Consider the following 24,763-nt stretch of genomic DNA (forward strand, 5'->3'; position numbering starts at 1 on the left):
CTTTATTTAAATTAAATTATTTATTAAGACTTTCTCATTTTGGAAAAGGAAAATATCACACTCAATGCGTTAGGGCACAATATTTTATTCTCTTCCTGATGAGTTAGTCAAAAACTCGTGTAATAAAATTTAAGAAAATATCTAATTGTTTAAAATTTATGAAGAAATCGCAGCCCAATACGTTAGGGCACGATTTCTTAAAATCCCAAACATTCAATATTCCCTTTTATTATTTTTTAAAAAAAATATTTATCTCGAGAAATCAACGTGTCACATCCAATACGTTTCACTAGGCTTTTTAAGTCAAACAACCTTAAAAAAAAATTCATTTTTCCCTTTCTTTAAAAACAAAACTCTAAAAAAGGCTCTCAACCTCTCCCCTCTCCTCCGGGCACCGGCCTAAGGCTCGGTCATCGGCCACCGTGCCGGCCGCCGATCTCCGGTGCCAGCACCGCCGTATACGTTCGCCAAAAAAGGGAGAATCTCAGATCCGGTCCCTTCGAAGCCCCTAAACGCAAATCCGAGCTCAAAACCCTCAAAAGATTCGAAGAAACACCTCAAAAGCCCAAGAAACCTTTCGATTTCCGACCGTCTTTCCTCGGAGACGGTTCCTCGGCCGTTCACGGCGATCAGGGCTTAAAACTCAGGTTATTTCTTTCTTTTTTGTATTTATATTATTTATATGTATATAAATGATAAAAATAAATACATATAACAGAAAAATAAAATAGAACTAGAAGTATCAACCTTTAATCGATTATGCTCTCTGTATTGCGAAAATAAAAGCTTCTGTTTTTATTTGATTTTCGAATTCACCTCCCTATTACAGTGTGTTCAGATTGCTTTTATAGCCATCGTAAAATATACAAAGAAATCTGCTAATATCTATTTGATTTGATTTCGAAATCTTTGATTTTCTTTCCTTTCTTGTGTTTGTAGGTGAAGATCGTGTGGAGATTCGGCCTTTGGGGAAGGTTTGAGTTGCGGCGCTACTGATCCTTAGAAACCCTAGGGTTTCTTCATCTATTTTGGGCCACCGAGTTTCAGGCCTCTGCTTTGTTTTGGTTTGGGCCTTGTGGCCCGTTTGTAATCGGACACTGTATTTGTTTTTATTTATTTGGTGCGGGCCAGGTAAAAATTGGGTATTACAAGAATGATTCAAACACAATGAGAGGTAACTCCCTCTACCTCTCTCAACATGTTAAGTGTAGCTTCAACATCATTTTCCAAGTCAGGTTTAATCTTCAAATCTCTCAAAGACTTGTTCATTCACTTCTTTGCTTTCTTCCTTGAGGCTAAGTATCCCTTAGCTTCAGTAATAATTTCAGCTTCATCACCTTTTTTTCTCAAAATTGATTGAAGTTTCTGGGTATCTTCCTTGGCCTGCAATAAAGCAGACTTGGCTACACCACACACATCCAAGAGCCTGAGAGACCCATTCAACAACTCATCAACCTGTTTATCAGTGCGTTGTTGGGCTAAGGAATTCTGTGAGTGAGGCAATTGAAGCAAACTATCAACCAAATCATAAACATCTCTAAGGTCATTTAGTTTTTGGTTGATTGAATGAGATGATGAAGAGGCTGTTTCATTGGATTTTAGCCTACACAGATGCTCGTCTATTTGAGTAAAAGTGGATGGGATCTACAAGGCAAACTGTTTGAACGAGCTTGAAAATTGGGTTTTTGGTTTAAAGCTGTAGAAAACATGTTTTTCTTTTTAGACCAAAAAGACAAAAGGCTTCAATCTACAATTTGATAAGTCAATGCACCTTCCACCTCAAGCTCTGATCATATTAAAGGGAAAAAATGCTTCTTACCGTAGACAAAACATAAACACAAAATGGACTGGCATTTAAGCTTTGCCTCCTATCTTGTTCTTGCCTCCACAGTTTAGAACATGAGGAGTCGGAATAATAGTGGCGAAAATTTATGTCAAAACAATTGCAGATATCAAAGGTGGAAGAGTTATCTGATATGTTGCCATTCACTTGGTGGATCCGAGACAAGCAAAAGACAACAAGAAGATTTCCCCCATTTTTTTTTTTAACATGAAAATTGGTTCCTTCAAATGAAGGAGACAATCAGACAAGAGTACACAATAGCAACACTTGTTTGTACCTACAGAGCAGTTATTGAGCATGATTCCCATCATACATACATACTGCATGCTTAATAGCAAAACTGTCTTGGACTGCCTTTCACTGCTTCTATAAGAGATACTGAGAAGTGCTTCAGGAACCCTATCATTGACCAACAAAGATTTGTGTTACACGTAGCTGAACGGTGGAGCCTCCAAGTTCACATTTTTACATGGACTTTGGGCAGCCTCAGAAAGATTGGGTACAGGGTTTTAAGATCAATACTAGATCTGTGGTCTCATGATCCCTTCGCGCCTCGTTGCTTCTTTTCTTCAAGTCCAGCAGCTTCATTCAGCATGTCCGCGGCATCCTTTTGCATGTCTAGTTTGGCAAGGGCAACTGACTGCATGTAGAAGGCTGTTGGCCAATCAGGATTCACAATTTGTGCTTGCATTGCATCTGCAAGGGCAGCATCTGGTTGGTCACAAAATAGATAGCACAGACTGCGCCGAGCAAAAACCGTGGAGGATACCATGGTTCCAACATCTATGAACTGCGTAGAAAGAGATAACAACCTTAAGGTTTCCATACCAGATCAAGATGGTTTAATACTGCTCATGGTTTAACATAAGCCTAATTACAGCATGAATTTGAATGCTCAAGAGGGTCAACTTAAAGCATAAACCCACAATTACATAAAGTTCATTTTGGTCAGAATAGCTGCTTGCTTCTATGATAACTGATCTTTGATGAATACAAATTTAATTTTGGAGAAAGTTAAAATACGAACCCCATCGAACAAGCAGAAAATTCCATTAATACATTTTCAATTGTCACGGTATTTAAGTGTCAAAACAATAACTTAGCAAGAGAGCATCATTGACAAATTCTCAATCAAAGAAAGAAAGTTAAAGTTTTAACCTGGGAATAGCAGTCAATGGCAGTTTTGAAATCTTTATCACGGAATGCATAGTCCCCTCGCTTCCTAGCCTCAAGCATATCTCTCATCTGCTGGGTCCACTCTTGGAAAGATAACTGAGCCAATCCACAAATAAATAAACTTCTTAGAAAAAGACTAAAGGGAAAGGAATGGTCATGGAGGATTCATTCAAACGAGTCATTCACCTCATTTGACCCTTCATCATCCTTGTAGTGATTCATTACCAATATTTGATGAATCGCTGTGAGGTCATGTCGTGAACAGGCCTCACCCATTGGTGAAAGTGCACGCTGCGGTGTTGGTGGAGCTTCCTCATACTTTGAGATTCCGAGCATGACATAAGATGGAACCTGCAAGACCAAGAGACAAATAATCAGGACCTAAAGGGAAGTACATAAAGAAGCATTGATACAGAAGACCTTTAAGTATCTCGGATGACTTGCATACAATACTCATAATTTTCTTTTCAGCATACCTAGGCCATTGAACAAACTTTATTACTGCAGAAACCATCTATGTGAAAAGTTTTCAACCCTAAACTAAAGGGACCAAATGTGACCTCCAGGCCCTAAGTATTTGGATCACCCCTAATTAAAAATTTTACGTATTTACGAAGTTGAATAGGTAAAAGCAGGAAAGCTCCTTACATCAGGTTTGGTTTGCAATGGAGCAAGTGTAGCGACAAGGTCCCTCGTACTGGGCCGTTCCCAGGGTTCATATTGCAAACATTGAGAGGCAAGGCCAACAACCACGGTTGCCTCCTCTGTAGAAAATTTCCCCTCTAAATGTGAATCCATGAGTAGAATGATGTTTTTACCTCGAATCATATCGAGTGCCTGCAAACACGCATGGCCATCAATAATAAAACTGAAGTTTGTATTGTAGTAGAACAGGTAAAAACATGAGAAAAGCAGATCTTAAAATGGAAAAATAAAGTACTTAAATTAATCAGAAAAATGGGAATTGGAGTATAGCTGTTAAATCATTAACTTGCAATTTCAAGAGCAAGCGCTCATTGACAATAATTGCAAGAGCCCATAAGGTAACTGATTTTGAGTTGCAGAATTTTGAAAAAGAAAGAAAACCTACAGAACACTATATATGAATCCTTTCTACCATAATATAAGCCATTTATATCTACTTACATGACTAGGAGGGATGTGCTTCCCACTTATCAAATCAAGAAGAACAGTGCCAAAGCTGTAAATAACGCTTTCAGGGGTGACTCTCCCTACAAATTACCAAATTGTTGCAATAACAAGAAGCATCAGTTCAAGAAAATTCAATGAAAATAATCGTGCAGTTTGAAAAGAGAAAACAGCTCTCATACATCATGTAACATTAGAAAATGGCTCAGGCTATACAATGGCAGATAAACAACTAATCAGAGATGATTTACTTGTAAAGAACAGAACAACTCATCCATGTAAGCACCAAATATATAGCAATAAACAATTAACGACAGAATCCATTTTCATAAAAAGCCTGGCCTCAAGTTCCATATTATAGCTCTATGAAAAGTACCAACCAAGTTTCTGCCGGTGAAAGTGACTAAGAAACAAAAATCTCTAGGAGTTCCACCAGTAACTGCTGAAACAACAGAAGTTCGAGAAAGTTGGTAACATCTTTCACATAGTTTACTCAACTTCATTGAAGAACAGTAGGATGAAACGAAAAAGGAAGAGAGATCTTTTACTGGGAAAGCATGCAAGCACTTGCAGCAAACTGATGGATTGGATAGAAACCAGTTATGTGGAGTAACATGAGTAAGGACCAAAGTAAATCCAGAGATAAATAGCAGGTAAGTCCTTTATATTTGGACGCTAAGACAAACAACAAATAAAAAAATTAGCAAAGGAATTACCATTTCTAAGATACTCTGGAGGTGTGTAGGCAAGATTAGTACTATAACTTTTTCCATCCCTGCTATTTTTCATCAGGCCAAAACATGAAAGACGTGGATCACCATCCTACAAAATCCATTAGAAAGAAATCAATTACTGGCCCACTGATAGTTAATCATAGAGGAAGTGGAGGAAAAAAGCCTATACATAATAAGCATTCTCAAATTCAAGAGACAATACCTCATCAAAAATAACCCGGTAAGCATTTAGATCATGGTATAATGGATGACCCTCGCTACTACAATAATCTAAAGCCTCAGCAATGCAGAAAGCTACTCTTAATCGCATTGCCCACTCGATGGTTTGATTTTCCCCTGTATAATGTGATCAAAGATCCAAACTTAGCCTGAGATAATCAGAAGGTCCAGATATATATATTCAACTTACAAGCATGTAACTAGAAAAGGAAAAAGATCAAAGAATGTTACCCTTTATATCAAACTTACTAAGAAAAATCCACCTCTAGCATAGCTTATAAGTTCTTTATGGATTACAGGAACTCATTAAATTAGCAAGAAACTAAAACAAAAATTTATGGAGAATGAGAACTGACAGTGAAACAAATGCTTAGCAAGAGTATCATTTATCATGTACTCAGCAACAAGCAGCCTTTCATCTCCATCACAGCAATATCCTATCAAATTTGCCAGCCTCTTGTGTCTCAACTTCCCTACTCCCCAAGCTTCCTCCTAACCAAATCCATAAAAACCCACTTCAAATATCTAACCAAAAGAAAATACTGAGAAAAAAACATTAAATCAAAAACAATGAAGAAATAATACCGCAAACTGTTTGGGGTCAGGCCAAGCCATCTTAGTAAACTTCTTAACAGCAATCCATTTCCTGTTCTTCAAACGACCTTTATAAACAAGGTTAGGAGCCTTTTCCCCACTTTCAGAAACTATGTTATCTGAACTGAAATTATTGGTGGCCGCTTTCAGGTCAGCCAAGGAGAACTCTGAGAAAGAAGGGACTCCATTAGCAACAGCCGGGTCGGGTACAGCACCCGGACTTGATTGGCTACGGTTCTGTGGCTCCTGTTGTTGTTGGGTCTGGTCATTTTCTGGGTGAGTCTCTGTTTGAAAAGATGATTGACAGCAACCCATAATTCAGCTTTCTTGAAGCTCTCTTTTAGTTCTCAAAAAAAAATGAACAACAAAAAAAGAAAAGAATAAAAATGGGTTTAGAACTTAAGAGTAGAATCTATCTGGGCTTTTGTCTTCGTTATTACTCGTTTTAATGGCTGCTCGTTTGCTTGTGGCGTGAGGGCTGCTGCACTGCTAACTTTCCCTATTACAAGATTTACATTGTTGTAATTTCTTGCAGTAATAAAGGAGTTCATCATTTCCAACTTTAAGACAGTGATATTTATAGTTTGCAGTCCCTTTCTTTCTTCTTTTTTTTTCTAATGCAGCCCTCGGGAAATTACTCAGTTGCTTCTCAAGTTAAATCATAATTCACTCATAAAACGTTGTTAATTTCAAGATATATTATATTAATTTCAGTTCACACTGTTTTTTTTTATTATTGTTTTTTCTTCAGATTGTGTTTCTCACTGTAAATTGTTAAATTCGATGTAATTTTCATACGGAAAAACCCAAAGACTGGAAGAGTTCATTGAACCAACAACTCCTACGAGAAACATATATATATGGTTGAGTTGAGATTTATTTGGTTTAGGGGTCAACAAATTAGTCCCTTATTTACAGCCAAACTTGCACATTGATGTTCCATTAATTTAATTCATATCATAAAACTTGAGCTAATTTCTTTGCAATATAATACGAGCTAAACTCATATTCAGTCGAAAAAAACTCAATTTTTTTATACATAATGTATTATTTTGAACAAATTAATAAATATAGTAAGATTTTCATTGTTTTTAGATACTTACAATTAGCTTTTATGAGAATATAACAACAGATTTAAGCATTGAAATAATGGAGAAAGCATATATTCTCTGGTCTCCACCAATAGCTAACCCATCAAATGAAGATGATGATGTGGCAGTGTCTAGATGTCAGGTCATGGCAATTTTTTTAAGCAAGAACATTAAATAAACAGCTTTCTTTCTTTCATTTTCCAGCTGGGAAAAAGAAGACTAATTAACAAAATAATATAGTATGAAAGAACAATCTATTCGCTGTTGGGTAAGTAACCACTTCAGAAGTCAATACTGATACCAAAGTTTGTCCCTTTTTAAAGCCTACCACTTTGGGTTTATTTAAACAATAACCAGCAACTTCCTAACAAAATTGCAAAAGGATTTTGTTAATGAATATTATAATTCTATACCTCCCTTTTCTCAAATAAAATTTTCATTCATTTAGCTATTCCCATGATTTATTTTTTAGTAAAGATAAGGAATATTTTTTACTTATTTTAAAGAGGTCTTATTTTTTCTAGAGATTTCACTCATCTTTCTAATTTTAAGTTTAAAATTGTACTAACTATTCTTCACCTTATGAAAAACTATTGTAATACATATGTAATAAATAAGTTTCTTTTTTTCTCATATTATTACACTAGTAACCAAAGGAGGTATAGAATTTTCTGTTAAAAAGTCTTCAAAAATGAGTTTAGATGTTATTTAATTAGTTTATTTTATCGTATAACATCAGTAGCTTGGAGTCTAAGGCTAAAATTGCAATATCTTTTATTAATAATATATAATTTATAGTAAAAGTATTGTGTTAAATATTGTTATTAATGATTTTACTAATATTGTTACATATACTCTGTCAAAACCTTCACTATATCACCCGCACAAATAACATGCCTCGTCAAGGGAACTATTTCGCCCTGCATGTCCTTTGCCTAAGACTAAGGCTCATACGACTCAACCATACCAACAAGACGGTTATCACTTTCATCCTCATACCTTGTAACCCCATCATGTTACATCACATTGCAACCTAATAAGGAATCACTAAATGATAGGTCTACCTATTATGAGACAACACATGGCATTGAGAGGTCAATCATATATATACCTTTCCTGGCTCTTTGGTTATATCTCTCTCATCCTTCCTCTCCTTCCAACTCTCCATTATAGTACCTTAAGCACTACCTCCTCCCCTCGCGATCTTCACCCTATAAGGAGAACTATTTGTCCCTCGCCAACAATTGATAATTGTTACACATGCTTCGCCAAAACATCACCCTCACTAATAGCATGTCTCTTTAGGGTAACTACTCCACTATGCACATGCTCCGCTTAAGATCAGGGACATATTGCTCAACCACCTGTACAACTTAACCTTACCTATTGTAACACTCTTTACTCAAGTTTTACCTGTAACCCAAGCAACAGATGCCACACTTGAGCTTTGAGTCATTACAATTCTAGCTTCACTTTACACACTTCATTTTAACTTATATAAGCTTATTTGAGGTATTACAAATCATTTCTAAGCATCCCTTACGATTTGGTTGTGATTAGAAGTCAAAACGAATAAAGGCAATATGAGAAACTCAAGTGACTTGGAAAAAAGTACGAGAAGGGTCCTTGTCGTGACAACCGAAAGGCATTCACTTGCCAAGAGTATTCAATGACCTATTTGTCGCGACAAAAAAAAAAGCTTTGTTGTGACAATAGCCTCACTGTTGAAAGAAAAGAAGGAGATCCATCGTTGTTGCGACAACAATATTAACGTTGTCATGACAATGCTGTCAAAATTGTCAAATTCAATACTGTTAGGCTATCGAGACCTACAAAAATGAAATAAAATAACCTATTTAAACATATAAATTAGTTTATAGCAGCAAGTAGGATTGTATCCACGGAGACTAATGATAATTCTATTTCTTTAATAAAAATAAAAATAAAGGGGCTTAAAATTAAAATAAAGTAAAAAGAGATTGTAAAATAAAATAAAATAAAATCAATAAGGAAAAACTCTAGTCAAAAGTAAAATCTCCGTTTGATTCATAGATTCAATCATCGACGAAAGATAACTTCAATGCCTTTAACAAATTAGTTCTTGTTGTTGACTCGGTGTTGGGAAACCAATCTCTCATTACCTGTTCGGTAACCAAGAGGCAGCTCGTTTGAAATTAATTTCCTAACTGATAAATAACCTTGTAACTAAATGCCCAAGATTTAACTTACCAACAGCATTAAGAACTACAAAGACCTAATTCTAACCAACAAACTCACATCAGTGGGGTTCATTTAAGCTAGATCACACATCCACACTACATAATCGTAAACTACAACATAAGTGAGTTATGCAATTTGTCACTAGTATTAGAATGAATTAAACAATTACGAATTTAATTATTCTAATTGATAAGGCAATCGTTCTAAGATATCAAATATTGCTTACATATTTAATAAACTTGAGCAGTTGTAATTATAATAGAAGATGCATGAATACCAAAAAAAAACACTTAAGCGCTTAAGTCTCACAAATTTTGAATCAAACTTCGATAAAACCTTTGACTAGAAAAGCGGGTTTAAAAACCCATAAAATAAAGAAAACAAAATAAAACTAAGAATAAGTCTAAATCTCCCCTAATAATGTCTATTTGTAGGGGAAAAAATAATATAATAGAGAAAGTATAAAAGTTCCCTTAATTACATAAGGCATAATTTTTCTAGATATTTTGACAACTTTGCATCAAACTTCCAGGTTATTTTGTGCATCTTCTTGAAATTTTCGGGCTTCTGCCATGAAATAACTTTAGTTAGATCTTTTAATTCCCTTCGAATCTGTACATTATAGGCTCAAAACAGACATTTGTCAAAAATAAACTTTAAGCTCTTTTTTCTCCAATTATTCAGTAAACCAATAATAAATAAAATATAAGTATAAATAATATAATTAGAAACAAAAATAGTATAATTCAAAGGGAGAAATATTACAAATAATTGGAGAAATACGCACTTATCAAATATCAAACATTTTCAAACATATACCAATCAATTCACAACATTTACAAACATATTAAAACCTCAAAATACCATCCAAACATCACTAGTTTCAAGGATAACTCATATGTTGGAACATTTTCAAATATTTATAGTGTTTCAATAACTATAAATGAATGGGTGTAATTAATTAAAAGTTATATTATTTAATTTTTTGAAAAAGAATTATAACTATTTAAATAGTTATAATATTAAATGAATAATTATGTGTTTATTTTAAAGACATTATTATTCAGAAAGACATTTATTGAAAGATGTCTCTATAAAGAGACATGAAAATTCCTATAAATAGGAATGAGATTTCATTTAGAAAATACACCAACAAATTCTAATATTCTTTCTTTCCGTCCTTCATTTTCTAATATTATTAGATTATTCTATAAAGTATTATTGCAAAAATCCTTTGTAAAAATTGAGTTTCTTGTTATACATTGCTCAATCGTAGTGAACTATTCTCGTCAGTCCAAAACGCAAATAGTCATTGGCTTCATTGTATCCTCGAGGTTAATTTGCTTGGAACTCATTTGCACACCGAAGATAGGTGGGGGCGAATATAACCTTAAAGATAGTGACTTGATACATGCCTTGGAGCCTTGTCCTATTTCTTCTTTTTCTGTTCAAGTTCTGTTCGTGTGTTTGAGATTTTCCTCACCGGAGATTTGTACTAACAATTTTAAGGTTATATTTCATGATGACTACCACAACACATGAAAGTGGAACACTAAGGGAGTTGGCTTCCAACTTTTTCAAACTTGATTGATTTGATGGTGGCAATTTTTGACGATGGCAGAAAAAGATGCACTTCTTATTATCAACTTTGAAGGTTGCTTATGTTTTGGATACTCCAAGATCTGAAGAGAATGAAAACGAATCGGTTGCTGCAACCCGAGAAAGACAAAAATAGGACAATGCTGATTACATGTGCATGGGCCACATATTGAATGGTTTATCTGATGTGTTGTTCGACACCTACCAAAACGAGGTCACCGCTAAAGAATTATAGGACAAATTGAAGACAAGATACATGATCGAATATGTTACAAGTAATAAATTTCTTGTCAGTCGTTTCAATAATTATGAAATGGTTGATGGTCGTTCTGTTATGGAACAATTTCGTGATATTGAAAAGATGTTGAATCAATTCAAGTAATATGATATGAAAATGGATGAAATGGTTGTTGTATCCTCTACAATAGACAAACTTCCTCCATCTTGGAAAGACTTTAAAAGAATTCTAAAACATAAGAAAGAGGAAATATCTCTTGAGGCTTTGGCAAATCATCTTCGTATTGAATAAGAATATCGAAAGCAAGATTAGAACCTAAATTCTGAAAATGCCAAAGTGCATGTTACGGAGGAAGTACAGACTACTAAACCATTCAAGAGAAAGTTCAAACAGACTGAAAGAGCACCTAAGTTTAAAAAGAAACAAAATGGCTCATGCTATCATTGTGGTAAGCCGAGACATTTCAAGAATGAATGTCGATTTTTAAAGAAGAAATCATCTTCTAAGGCTGATAATAACGAAAAGTTTGTTGCAATGATATCTGAAATTAATATGGCACAAGATGATAATACATGGTGAATTGATACCAGAGCAACCAAACATGTGTGAAAAGACAAAAGTATGTTCACAAAATTCACATAATGTGACAATGATAATGTCTTGTACATGAGAAATTCTTCCACCGCAGCAATCAAAGGCAAAGGGTCTGTTGAACTACAATTCACTTCTAGAAAGGTTTTAACCTTAAATGATGTATATTATGTACCAGAAGTTAGGAAGAATTTAGTGTCTAGAATTATGTTGAATAAGTTTGGTTTCAAACTTGTTTTTTAGCCAGATAAGTTTATTTTGTTTAAGGGAGGAATTTTTGTAGGGAAAGGGTATATGTATGAGAGTATGTTCAAACTCAATATTATTAATAAGAATAAAAATACTATTTCTACTTATATGGTTGAATCTTTTTTGTTTATGGCAGTATAGATTAGGTCTTTGAATTATAGAAAATTGAATAACATGTATAAGTTAGATTTAATTCATGTTTTTAATAATAATATTGAAAAATGCAATACATGTATGTTGACTAAAATTACAAGAAACCCATTCACTAAGGTTAAAAGGAAAACAAAATTGTTTGATTTGATACAGAGTGATTTATGTGACATGCATAATACTCCTACATTAGGTGGAAAGAAATATTTTGTTAATTTTATTAATGATTGTTCTAGATATTGTTATGTATATTTATTGCATTCAAAAGATGAAGAACTTGATAAATTTAAAGTTTATAAATTTGAAGTGGAACTTCAGTGTGAATAATTTATCAAGTGCTTAAGATCGGATAGAGGTGAAGAATACTATAATCCAAGTTATTTTGAATCCACTGGAATTGTCCATCAAGTTTCAGCCCCTTACACAACACAACAAAATGGTGTAGCTGAAAGGAAAAATAGAGTCTTGACTGAAATGGTAAATTCAATGTTATCATATTCAGGTCTTGGACAAGGTTTTTGGGGAGAAGTTGTTCTAACAGCTTGTCATATATTGAATAGAGTTCCTAATAAGAAAACTAAAATAACCCCCTATGAACAATGGAAGAAAAGGAAACCAAACCTTAATTATTTGAAAGTTTGGGGTTGTAGAGCTATTGTCAAAGTTCCAACACCTAAACATAAAAAGTTAGGTGAAAGAGGAATTGAATGCATATTTATAGGATATGCACATAATAGCAAGGCATATTGGTTCATGGTAATTGAACCAAATGATTCAATTTCAATTAATACTGTTATTGAATCAAGAGATGCTATTTTTGATAAAAATAGATTTAATTCTATATCAAGGAAATTACAGCCACAACAATTGATTCATTCTTCAAATGAAAATGAGATTCCATTGGAAAAAAATTTATAATAATGATGAATCTTGTCAAGAATTAAGAAGAAGTACTAAGAGGATTAAAAAGGTCAAATATTTTGGACCAGATTTCATTATGTTTTTTTTTGTAGAAGGAAAGTGTGAAAGTATATGCTATAAGATACATTATTGTTATAATACGGAATCTAACTATTACATTTGAAGAGGCAATGAAATCTCAAGACTCTACTTTTTGGAAAGAAGCAATAAATGATAAGATGGATTCAATAATAGGAAATCAAACTTGGATCTTAGTTGATCTTTCACCGAGTTCCAAACAAAAAGGTTGTAAATGGATCTTCAAAAAGAAAATGAAGGTCGATGGAACCATTGATAAATTTAAAGTAAGGTTGGTAGCCAAAGGTTTTACACAAAAACAAGGTATTGATTATTTTGACACCTATGCTCCAGTAGCAAGAATTGCTACAATTAGATTCTTAATATCACTTACCTCTATGTATAATTTGGTTGTTCACCAAATGGATGTTAAAACTGCATTTTTAAATGGATAATTGGAAGAGGAAGTGTACATGGAACAACCAGAAGGATTTGTTGTTCCAGGACAAGAGCATAAGGTATGTAAGCTTGTTAAATCTTTATATGGACTTAAACAAGCACCAAAACAATGGCACCAAAAGTTCGACAATGTTGTTTTAGCTAATGGCTATAAAATAAATGAATTCGATAAGTGCATATATAGCAATTTTGAAAATGGAAAAGGTGTCATAATTTGCTTATAAGTAGATGACATGTTCATTTTTGGCACGAATTTGGAAAAAATAGAAAACATAAAGAAATTTTTGTCAAACAACTTTGCTATGAAGGATATGGGTGTAGCAGATGTTATTCTTGGAATTAAAATAACCCGAGATGAAAGCACTATAGCTTTATCACAACATATTACATTGAAAAAGGTGCTTAAAAAGTTTGATCTTTTCAATTGTATATGTAACACCCCAAATTTTGGGCCTAGAAGAAATAGGTTTTGATCAAGGGAATAGTTAGGAGACTGCACATAAATATTTAGTTGTGCAAGGAAGTGACATAAATGAATGTCTGCTTCAATGGTTAAGTGATTTAGGAGTGTTTGGAAGTGTTTGAGAAGTCAAAGGTTCAAGCTTTGGCTTATACAAAATTTTTTATTTTAAGTGAATAAAATCATTGGATCTAGATAGTAGGTTCTTAAATTATTGTGGTTAAAATATGATGTAGAGGAGTTGTTGGTCTAGTGGTAAGGGGTGCGTAAAGTGTACATGGGGTCTAAGGTTCGAGTGGTGGTGCATAAAAAATAGAGTATTTATTTTGCTGCCTAATTCGTGTAGGTGGTAGAGTTGGATTGAAATACTGCTAAATGGAGTTTGAACTGGTCATAGAGAGAATTGAGGAAGGATATTTGGAGAGATTTGAGGAGGTTGTTGTTGTGGAGAGATAATAGTAGAAAATTAAGGGATAGGAAGTGGATTGAGAGTGTGTAGCCGAATTGGAGGAGGAATTTTTAGGATTTGGGGTTGTTGCTGATTTGGTGAGAGTTAGAATTCGGGTTTCATTCCTTTTCTTTCAACCTTGGCCGAATACAGCTTCTCTCCTCCCTCAGCATTTTTCTTTTCGGTTTTCTCTCCTAGTCGATTCTCTCTTCTTCTTTTTTAATCTCTGTCGAATAGCTCTCGGCTTTAGCAAGGGTTCGTTGATCAATTGGGAGTGCACGTTTTTCTCTTCCTCTCCCTCAAGTGCTCTCCATTGGCCTAATATTGATAGATTAATCTCGATTCTCGATTCTTTGTACGCTACATCTCTGATCTACAATCTGTTTTATCGTTGTTCGTAAGTGGTTATGGTATGATAATGAGTCATCTGTTACTTTTTGAGAAATAGTATTGAGTGGTAAGTGGGGTGCAATTGAGATGGTTTGTCAAGTATGAGTCTAATATAAATATGGTGAATTTTGTGTAGGTGGTGGTCGAGGTTGATTGGCACATTACCTGGGAACCAAGGGTGCGATGATCATTAATTTTCGGAATAAGAGTGTTCGAAACGAAGGGAATCTGCAAATCGCATCAGGTGTGTAAACACACCACTGTAACTGTAGAACGACAAAAGCCGAAAAGCTAGAAATACGGTTAGGCCAAATCCACGAATCATGGGCAATAGACTGTGGAGGCCTCCATGAGCATTTTCATGGGCTTAGGCCGTAATGGGCCACGTTAAGCCGAAATGGGCCCTGTGGGCTCAATGGGCTCGTGGGCCCCACACGAATGAAATCCACGATTTGTGGCAAATACTGGACTGGGATATGTAGATCTCATAGCCGTGGTGAAAACTGGGCTGAACGAGTCGCACGAGCGTGTGGGCCCACTTGGGCCGAGTAATGGGCCTTGGGCCTATTTACATTGTTATGACCATTTAGGTTACTTGAGTCGCTCGAGGCTACTGCAGACCTTTTGAGGGGTCGATATCTACACCGAGACCCTAAAATAAGGTAAAATGACCAAAATACCCCTAGAAGGTAAAATGACTGAAATACCCCTATAGGGTAAAATAACCGAAATACCACAATAGGGTAAAATAATCGAAATACCCCCATAGGATAAAATGACCAAAATACCCTCATATGGTAAAATGACTGTTATACCCCTAGTATATGAAATGATTGTTATAGCCTTATGTTATGTATGATTGATTTGCTCTATGATATGTATGACTATGATTGAGCATGACATTTTACATACACGTATGATATTATGTCACGATATATTGCATGGGGATTGATTGTTATATTTGGAGGAAGTGTACAGTACTGATAAGGTTGCACGGGTCAACCAAGACGACTGTGGACCTACTAATGGCTATATGCCTTTTATTTTACTGGCAGCTTTGTTGCAATACTGTTTAGTGCCACAACCGATGCTAATCTAGGTGTGTCTGGTTGGGTGGGTCGATTTTATCCCCACATGGTGTGTTTGGCAGGACGGAGTGTTGCTAAAGCCCACATTGTTCTGTTATTGTTAAATGACTCAAACTGATTTTGTTTCTGTATACTTTCTACTTCTTTATTAAGGGGATTACACACTGATTTTTCGTAAACTCAACCCGTTTTTAACCTTTCAGGTAATCCTCAGCGCTAGACGGTTCAGAGCTGCGAGGGACTCGGAGAGGGCCACACAACTACACATGTTTTATTTTGTTTTGCTCATTTACTAAAGCACTTTGATTTTGATTTGGGTTGTAATAAGGCTTCTATAATTTCTAGTTTTTAAATTTGGGATTTCAGGTGATTGTGATTTATATCTGCTAGAAGTAGAACACGGTTTTCCAAAACAATAATTGTTTTCTAACACTACGTTTCCGCAACTCAATTTTTAATAACACGTTTTCGTAAATTAGAAGTATTGAATTAAGCTTCTGCAACAATAAGGTTTTGAAGGTAACAACGTTTCTTTAATAAACCTCGATTGAAAATAAGCAAACGCAAACTGAGGTTTTGTACAAGTTTTAAATGGCAAGAAGTTTGAAATTTTAAGAAGGGTTTTCAATGAAAACATGGTTTTCGAAAAATACTTCAATGTGACACACTAGATTCGGCAATAATGTCTAGGTCGGGTTTGGGGTGTTACAATACAAGTCATATATACATAGTCCATCATCCACTTAAGATTAAGGTATGTTACGCTATGAACATCACAAGTGAATAAATCCATAAACAAATTTAGGATCTATTTAACTTGGGTCATGTCTGATGTACTGTCAGTCCAATCAGTCACATCTATGTCTCTATTTTCTGGGAGTCATCTACTCCGATACTCAAGACAAAGTATCTCCTCAAGTGGACTTGATAAACAACATATTAGTCTTTCAATCGATTATCTCATTGTCGATTAAACTAAGGACATGTTTAGGTTATCTACTAATATAAGCTATATTTTCATATTACGATCTAACTATGTAATACCACTTATTATCAGTTAAACGTTAGAGAACTAGTGAGTTAATATTTGCTTTCATTTTGCTTTGTGTGCAGAAGTTGTTGAGGACAATATTCAAAGAATATTAATGTAAACAATGGATATTTTATTAAACCAAATTGTTCGAAAAATAAAAGTTTAAAAAATGAATATACTACACTTAGGACATTATATCCAACAAAATGATTAAAAAATGTTTAAGTGTCTTACTAGTTAATTTCCCTAGTAAGCTTCCTAGGAATAGTTAGGATACAAATGGCATGTCATAGGGATTTGTGTGTATGGACTTGAATGAAGATATTTTGCCTACGACATAGCACTTTAATGCACCTTAGGCCTTATATGTTGGTGTCTTTAGGTTGGATGCAAAGTTAGTGTAATATATATTTGGTGAAATCGGTTGGGATCCAAGTATTCGAGTCCTATTCCACTAGAGTTTACTAAGGGCTATAAGTCAGTAAGTTGAGAAAAATAGAAAAAATGTGCTAACTAATAATGATTATGTTTTGATATTTCATTTTGAGTCATTTATGGCATAAAATGAACTTGTGATAAGTTAATTAAGATGAAAGATTAAGTATTTTACAATAAGGTAAATATGGTCAACTCATAAGTATTTAGGCCATAAGACTTAGATACGAGATCTAAACTTCTGAATCTATATGCCCTTAATAAAGGAAATGTAAATGAAATGCTTACCTCACATGTGGAACAAATGACCATAAGTAAACTTATGTGTAAACATGATAGGAGAACTTTGAGAATAATGGGGGAGTGAATGGGTAATTAAACATCAAATTAACTCTCAACAAGAGTCGTAAATTAGAACTTCATAATGTGAATGAATAAAAATGATTAATATGTAAGTTAGGCCCTTATAATTCGATAATAAGAAACGAACCCGTTAGTGATACTAAAATGTGACATGAGCGAGCTTTGAAATAAACAGTTCTAAGGAAGTCACGTCTCAAAAATCGGTTTAGTAGAATTGCGATTGTGAATCGGGAGTGGTAATGCCCCAGTTTTAGAATTATCTTTGTGTGTTTGGTAAATAAATGAGTTACTGGTCTGATGGCTTAGTGTTAGTGAAATTGTCCTTGAAACCTAAGTTCGAATACCTTCCCTTGCACCATGTTTATTATTTTGTAAACTTTGTTTCAAACCTTAGTATGTGTCATGCCTTATTTAAAAATAAATATTGTAAAATTATAGCAAGAATGAGTAATTGGCCTAGTGGTAAATTGTAACACCTATATCTTGTTCCGTTACTGGAATAGGGTTGCGGAATGTTACCTTACAAGTTGGAACTTTTCATTTAATACCATAATTCAACTTAGATAAAGCATGCATATTTCCACAGTTAATCAAACATAACAACACAAGCTAAAGTGTAAACTTGCACAAAACTAAGTAACAATACAACATATCCAAAAGGGTCCTATTTCATGCCATATATACCAAATAGTGTGATTTCTCATGTTGATCCGATCTTTCGAGTCCTCAATAACGTAATCTACAAAAATGAACCAAATACAGGTAAGCTTACATAAAGCTTAGTAAGTTCGTGTGAATTATCAATAAATTTTTACCCACTTAACATGATAAATCAAACTTTGCATTTAGACAATGAAATTCCTGACAATCACAACTTCCATCAAAAAAAATAATATTCAAAGCATTATTTCAGTGTTCGTGTCCAATCATCGATATAGAAAATCTTATACAGTATAATCAGTGGATAATGCTCGTTTGAGCAAGCATTCAGTATAATCAGTGGATAATGTTCGTTTGAGCAAGCATTCAGCATAATCAGTGGGTAATGCTCGTTTAAGCAAGCATTCAGCATAATCAGTGGGTAATGCTCGTTTAAGCAAGCATTCAACATAATCAGTGGATATTGCTCGTTTGAGCAAGCATTCAGCATAATCAGTGGATAATGCTTATTTGAGCAAGCATTCAGTATAATTAATGGATAATGCTAGTTTGAGCAAGCATTCAGCATAATCAGTGGATAATGCTCATTTTGAGCAAGCATTCAATATAATCAGTGGATAATGCTCGTTTGAGCAAACATTCAGTATAATCAGTGGATAATGCTCGTTTGAGCAAACATTCAATATAATCAGTGGATATTGCTCGTTTGAACAAATCATTCAGTATAATTAGTATTCTATTTTTCGTTTTCAAGGACATACTATCGTACAATATAGCATTTAAAAAATTATATTATCATGGAATATAAGAATCATTAGAAGTATAAATAACATACAAACTTACCTGACTAAATTACAGCAATGATAAAGGTACAGGGACTATTCGATAATTTTCTTTTTTCTTTGATTTTCTCATCATTATTGATCTAAAATAATAATTTCATTCAATTCACTAATTCCAATAGGAAAATTAACTCATTTATGCAATTAACTCTTTTTTTGACATTTTTACGAAATTACCCCCAATATTTTACTTTTATGCAATTTAGTCCTTAAGCTCAAAAATTGCAATTTAACCATTTTTAACCACAATTAATTTCATCCGAATTATTCAATACCACTCTACAGTCCCTAATTTTGTTATTTCACACCAAGTCCTTGCAATTTTATTGCTTTCACATTTTAGTCATTTACATTAAAATTAACAAAAACTACTTTACAAATTAGTCCTATTTAACAACCAAGCTTAATAATCTATCATAAAATTTCAAAAATATACTAAAATCATCAATGGAATAATCTAAAACATTTGATAATATTACAAATTAGTCCCCAAGTTAGCTAGATTAAGCTAATACGAGCTCAAAAACATAATAATTACTAAAAACGGACGGAATTTACTCACCAAATTGACGGGCCTAAGCTTGGCCAAACCTCTTATGTCTTAGAAATGGTGGTTTCGGTTTGGGGAAGAAGAACATAAGTAATAATTTGTATTTCTTTTCTTTTTTTCTCCTTTTAACTTAATTTATTTATTGTTTAAAATATAAAATTAAAATATTTTTACACTAAAAACAAACTCCATTGTTCACCGTATTTAATTATGGATTAAATACCATTTTAATCCCCCTATTAAACCTTTTAAAATAATAGCAATTGGCTTTTATAGTTTTTACAATTTAGTCTTTTTTTTCTTTAATTTCTAATTAATAAGAATCTAATAGCTATTAACTACAAAACTAGAAAATTTCACACTATTTTACAGTTTGGCCATTTAAGGAGGGTTTAATTGCACAATTGGTCCTTTAATTATTTTAAATTTTAACTAAACAAGCTTAATTTCAATTTAATCCTAAACTAATTAGGACAAAATGAGCAAATAGCCCAAAAGTTAGTGAATTTAATCATGTCACCATCGCTTGGACTTTTTGACCATGGTTTAATTACTATTTTGGTCCCTTTACTATTTTCAAATTAAAAGCAATTAATTGTTACCTCTTTTACAATTTAATCCTTTTACCGTAATTGAGCAATAAATCATCAAAATTACCAGACCAAATTTCAATTCACATATAATACGACCCTGTAAATATTTAATAAAAATATTTACAGCCTTAAATTACAGAAACGAGGCCTAATACCTCGTTTTCAATTACCACTTGACTTTTGAATCAAGTCACTTATACTAACTTTTAATTCAGTTAGTTAAAATTCCTCAAATCAGAATTCGATATAAAAACTATTATTGACTGATATAATTCAAATACTAATTATGCGAACTCACTCATCGAATTTGTGGTCTCGAAACCACTGTTTCTGACACCACTGAAAAATAGGCTGTTACATAAATAGTTAGTGAAGTTATCCTTGAGACTCGAGTTTGATTCCCCTCGCTCGCAAATTCTGCTTCTTTTAAGCCTGTGTCGTCCATCCCTAGCAAGTTTTCAGATTTCAGTCTGACTTAAACACTGAAAAATCTGACTAACTTGAATATTTAAAGATTTTATCTGATTTATCAAAAAGATTATCAATTTTTTTAAAGATTAAACTAAATATTTGTTGATTTTTTTTTCACTCTTTTTATTCCTCTCTTTGCCGTCCCCTTCAATTTTTTTCTTCCCCCTTCTTCTTCAATCTTCTCCCATAACCCACCATTGTTGCAGCCTAAAACACTAGTTTTTATTTTATATTTGTGTTGCCCCTTTGCCTATCACTTCTCTACTTTATTTGGATGAATCCTTGTCTTTTTAATATCAATATTTTGTTCATAAGTTACTTTCATTTTTTATTCACCATTGTTGTCCGTTTATCCTTCTGTAGTTGTTGCACATTAAAGCTTTTGTTGCTCTCATAATTTCTGCAATGTCGCCCCATTTAAGTCTCATCTTGTCATCATTATTTCCCTTACTTTGTTGCTGATTTTGTACTTATTCTCACCCTTTGGCCGAACCCTCTTAGCATGGTTAGTGAGCATTCATTTTCATTGATCGACTATTAACATAGATCTTCAAACCGGTGTAACGTAAGTTGATTCAATCAATTAGATTTCGTTTTCCTTCTTGATCATTGTTGGTCGAATGCCATAGAGGTTTCATTGGCTAATTTTAATCATTTTGTTGTATGTTTATCATGTCTGAGTTACAGATTAGGAAGGAATCAAGACGAACCTGAGTTGTTGTAACACCTCAAAACCCAACCCAGAAGTTGTGATCGGATCCTGGAGGTCACATTGGCCACCAAAATGGCCCAAAACAAAACACCGTTCAAATTTCTTAATTTCTTTTCAAAAACTATTTTTTCTCATGTTTAACAAAATCGAGTATTAAACTTATCTTATGTTTACCATCATTAATTTAATCATAGCTTAAATTAATTTAAAAACAAATTAACAACTTATGTATTAACTTTGTAGCCAAATCAAATTTAGAAATTTTGTTAACCGAAGTTTCAAAACCAGTATTGCAATGTAAAAATATGACATTTTACCTTGATTGAAAATCCATAAACAGTCACTTAAAACTTAACCAATTATTAAAGAAAACAACAGTCTCGATAACAAATGTCCATGCATGAAACACTAAAACTAACTCAAAACTGGAAACCCATACCGTAACTCACTTAAAATTTATTTACAAATCCAACTGAACCTTAATAATTATATCTTAGAAGAACTTTATTTAAAACAAACCAAAATGTGAAACTCCGAAATCTTTTATTTGTTGCATCTGAATTCTAACCACACGAGTTACTTGAAAAAAGTAAACTAAGGGTGTGAGCTATAAAGCTCAGTGTGAGTCAAGAACAAAAGTAACCAATTCAATAACAAACAGTCGATTAAGCATACGAAAAACCATATTCTATCCATAGCCAGAAATCAAATCAAATTAGAGCATTACGATACTTTATCTCTAAACAGATAAGCAAATCATTCCAAATGTAACATGACACAAAATCCCACCTATCCAACTGCTACACACCATCTCCATCATTTATCACACACCAATAAGGATACACTAGACACTTCCATCCACTGCACACCAATTTAGGTTATGGTGGCCCCACCCAACCAATACACACCTTAAAGTGGTCACATGCCACTCGAATGTTACGCAGTCAAGCTGCCAACATTTTGGTAGATTTACCACTGAATATTATCAATGCAGTTTAACTGCCAAATCACACTTCCTTCACTTCATGTTCATATCCCAACCATGATGTTAATGCAAATATATAAACACGTTCGAATATACCGAGTTAGACATGCTCACATTCAATTAAATAATCCGAAACATACTTGCAACCAATACAAATTAGTAGAATCGGCAGTTCGCATAAATACTGATTAACATATCCATACGTTCTCGATTAAGAATTCAGCATAAAAAAGTCATACAGCAATCTATCCAAATAACAAAACTTAAAAATAAAGATACATATAAAAATATATCTAGTCTGTATTATACCAACCAACAATCAGTATTAGTGTCTCATTCATTCATACAAAAGCTAAAACACATAAGGAATCACTTGGGGACTAAAATGGATCAATTTGTGAAAAGGGAAAAAACTAAAAAAATAGGACCACACGGCCGTGTGGGAGGGTTCAGACAGTATAACAAGGGTACACGATTGTGTGGGCAGACAATGTAACTCTTTGCACCCGTGTGACCAATTATGCAATTTAGAAGCAGGGGAGACACAGTCGTGTCTCAGGCCATGTGAAACCTCCCCAAGTCATGTGCAATTGACAAAATCCCAAAAAAAGGTCACACGATAGTGTGGTAGCCTGTGTGACTCACCCCAGGCTGTGTGACAAAAAATTTAACCTAATTTTCTTAAGTGGAACACGACCATGTGGACTACTCGTGTGCGGTACACACCTATGTGGTCCAAAAACCACACTTAAATTTGCTACAAAACACAATAATTAACATAAAATTCACCCTCAATTACAAGTGTTCAAGAAACACACCTAAAACGCACTTCTAAAGCACTAAGAATCGACCAAAGCACCTTCACAAAATCGATCTAAACCTGGATTATGAGAACACACAAAATCTATTGGGAAATCGATCAAGACGAAATAAAAAGAACTAAAATAAAAATCGATCAACACCCAAAATAGCACATTTATGCTTTTCCTAATTCGAATCCAAATTGAACGAAGATGCAAAAGAGCAGATGAACCTCCAAAGAGACGAAAATCGATAATGATATTAAACAACGAAGGGCGGCACAAAATTACTAGAATTTAAAGTATACTAACGACGAAACAAAGGAAAAGAACTAAAGAACAAAGATAAACTGAAAAAGAAAATGGTGGGGAAAAGGAACACAATAGCAAAAGAAAGGTCAAAATCTGAAATTGAGGAAAAAATAAAATGTGAAAGAAGGAGACATGAGAAGAAGTGGGAGACGTGAGAGGAATTTTGGGGATTTATTTTTCAAAAATTAAAATAAAATAAATAAGATAAAATTTTAACAAAATCCTAACCTATCAGATTTTCTAGAGTTGAAACCAAAAATAACTTCCTCTAAGCCCACACAAGGATTCAAACACGAGAGCTAAAGGTAAGCTAACACCTCATCACTGAACCAGTAAACTCATTCTATCCCTAAGACACAAAAATAAACTTAAAAATCTAACAGTAACCACTGACTCAACTTGCAAACCTTGATCCTTCTAACCCTAATTTTGGGATGTGACAATTGTAGTGGTGCTCCGATCAATTGTTAGTGTTCAACGGATTGTAAGTGAGGTATGAGATTTAAATCAATTGTGAACGGTGTATGTGCGTGTGCTATTTTCCATGTTGGTCGGCTAATGTTGTTGTACCAAATACTTATCGATCAGCCTCCAATTAGCTGCTACTAGTTACCTTCGTTACTGGCTTGCAATTTAGTTTGCTTCAATTTTGTTGCTCAGCCATGTATCGTTTGCCATCTAAATGTGCTGCCTACTGTTTGGGTGCCGATTAAATTCAATTGCCTAAGTACATGCCCACTGTTCTGCTTCATTGAATACATGTTAAGCATGTTGTTATTTTCTATATCTCTTGTTTGTATGACTATAAAGCATGCCACTATTCTGATTATTAATTGTGCAATTATGACATGTTTTTGTATTGTATCATATCTGATTATGCTATTATGATATAATGACATTACGCATTGCATCGGGGTTTGGGTTGATCAGAGACAAAGGAGATCTATGGAGTTTTACTAGTATATCTGTAATTAATGGAGTTCTGGCGGTAAATCCGCAATTTTGGAGTTCAGTTTGGATTCTAGAGATTTGTTCGCATATTGTTTTCGTGATTCGTCCACGACACTGTTCTAGTGGTTTATCCATGCAATCTGATTGACAGTATAGCTGCAATTATTTTCTATTACCGGTGGTTTAACCATAATGAGCTACGACTCCTTCTGATATAGTGTGTATAGTTGGATATGGTGTGTATCATACGGATGGATAAGAAAATTGCATTGAAATTCATGTACATCTGCATGAATTCTATGATTTCGTATACTTTGACAATACGGTCATTGGTGATATTGTTCTATTTGTTATTTCAAAGAACACAAATGATTTTATGG

General features: G+C 33.9%; 1 protein-coding gene and 1 long non-coding RNA gene across 2 annotated transcripts; one reads left to right on the plus strand and one right to left on the minus strand.

Moving 5' to 3' along the window:
• The first annotated feature begins 349 nt into the window (after positions 1 to 349).
• LOC107945093 (uncharacterized) lies at positions 350 to 1,148 on the plus strand. Its single transcript, XR_001696425.2, has 2 exons — positions 350 to 647; positions 940 to 1,148. It is a non-coding gene; the product is annotated as an uncharacterized lncRNA (long non-coding RNA).
• An 802-nt stretch (positions 1,149 to 1,950) lies between these two features.
• On the minus strand, positions 1,951 to 6,338 carry LOC107945092 (serine/threonine-protein kinase BSK1). The gene is made up of 9 exons (XM_016878941.2): positions 5,707 to 6,338; positions 5,478 to 5,613; positions 5,105 to 5,238; positions 4,885 to 4,990; positions 4,166 to 4,251; positions 3,668 to 3,856; positions 3,206 to 3,370; positions 3,002 to 3,115; positions 1,951 to 2,633 (listed from the first exon to the last, which is right to left on the minus strand). The coding sequence occupies exons 1-9, from the start codon at positions 6,028 to 6,030 to the stop codon at positions 2,379 to 2,381; spliced, it is 1,509 nt and encodes a 502-aa protein (XP_016734430.1). The 5' UTR covers positions 6,031 to 6,338; the 3' UTR covers positions 1,951 to 2,378.
• Between the last annotated feature and the right edge of the window lie 18,425 nt (positions 6,339 to 24,763).

This window comes from Gossypium hirsutum, chromosome D12 (assembly GCF_007990345.1).
Source record: "Gossypium hirsutum isolate 1008001.06 chromosome D12, Gossypium_hirsutum_v2.1, whole genome shotgun sequence".
Lineage (NCBI taxonomy): Eukaryota > Viridiplantae > Streptophyta > Magnoliopsida > Malvales > Malvaceae > Gossypium > Gossypium hirsutum.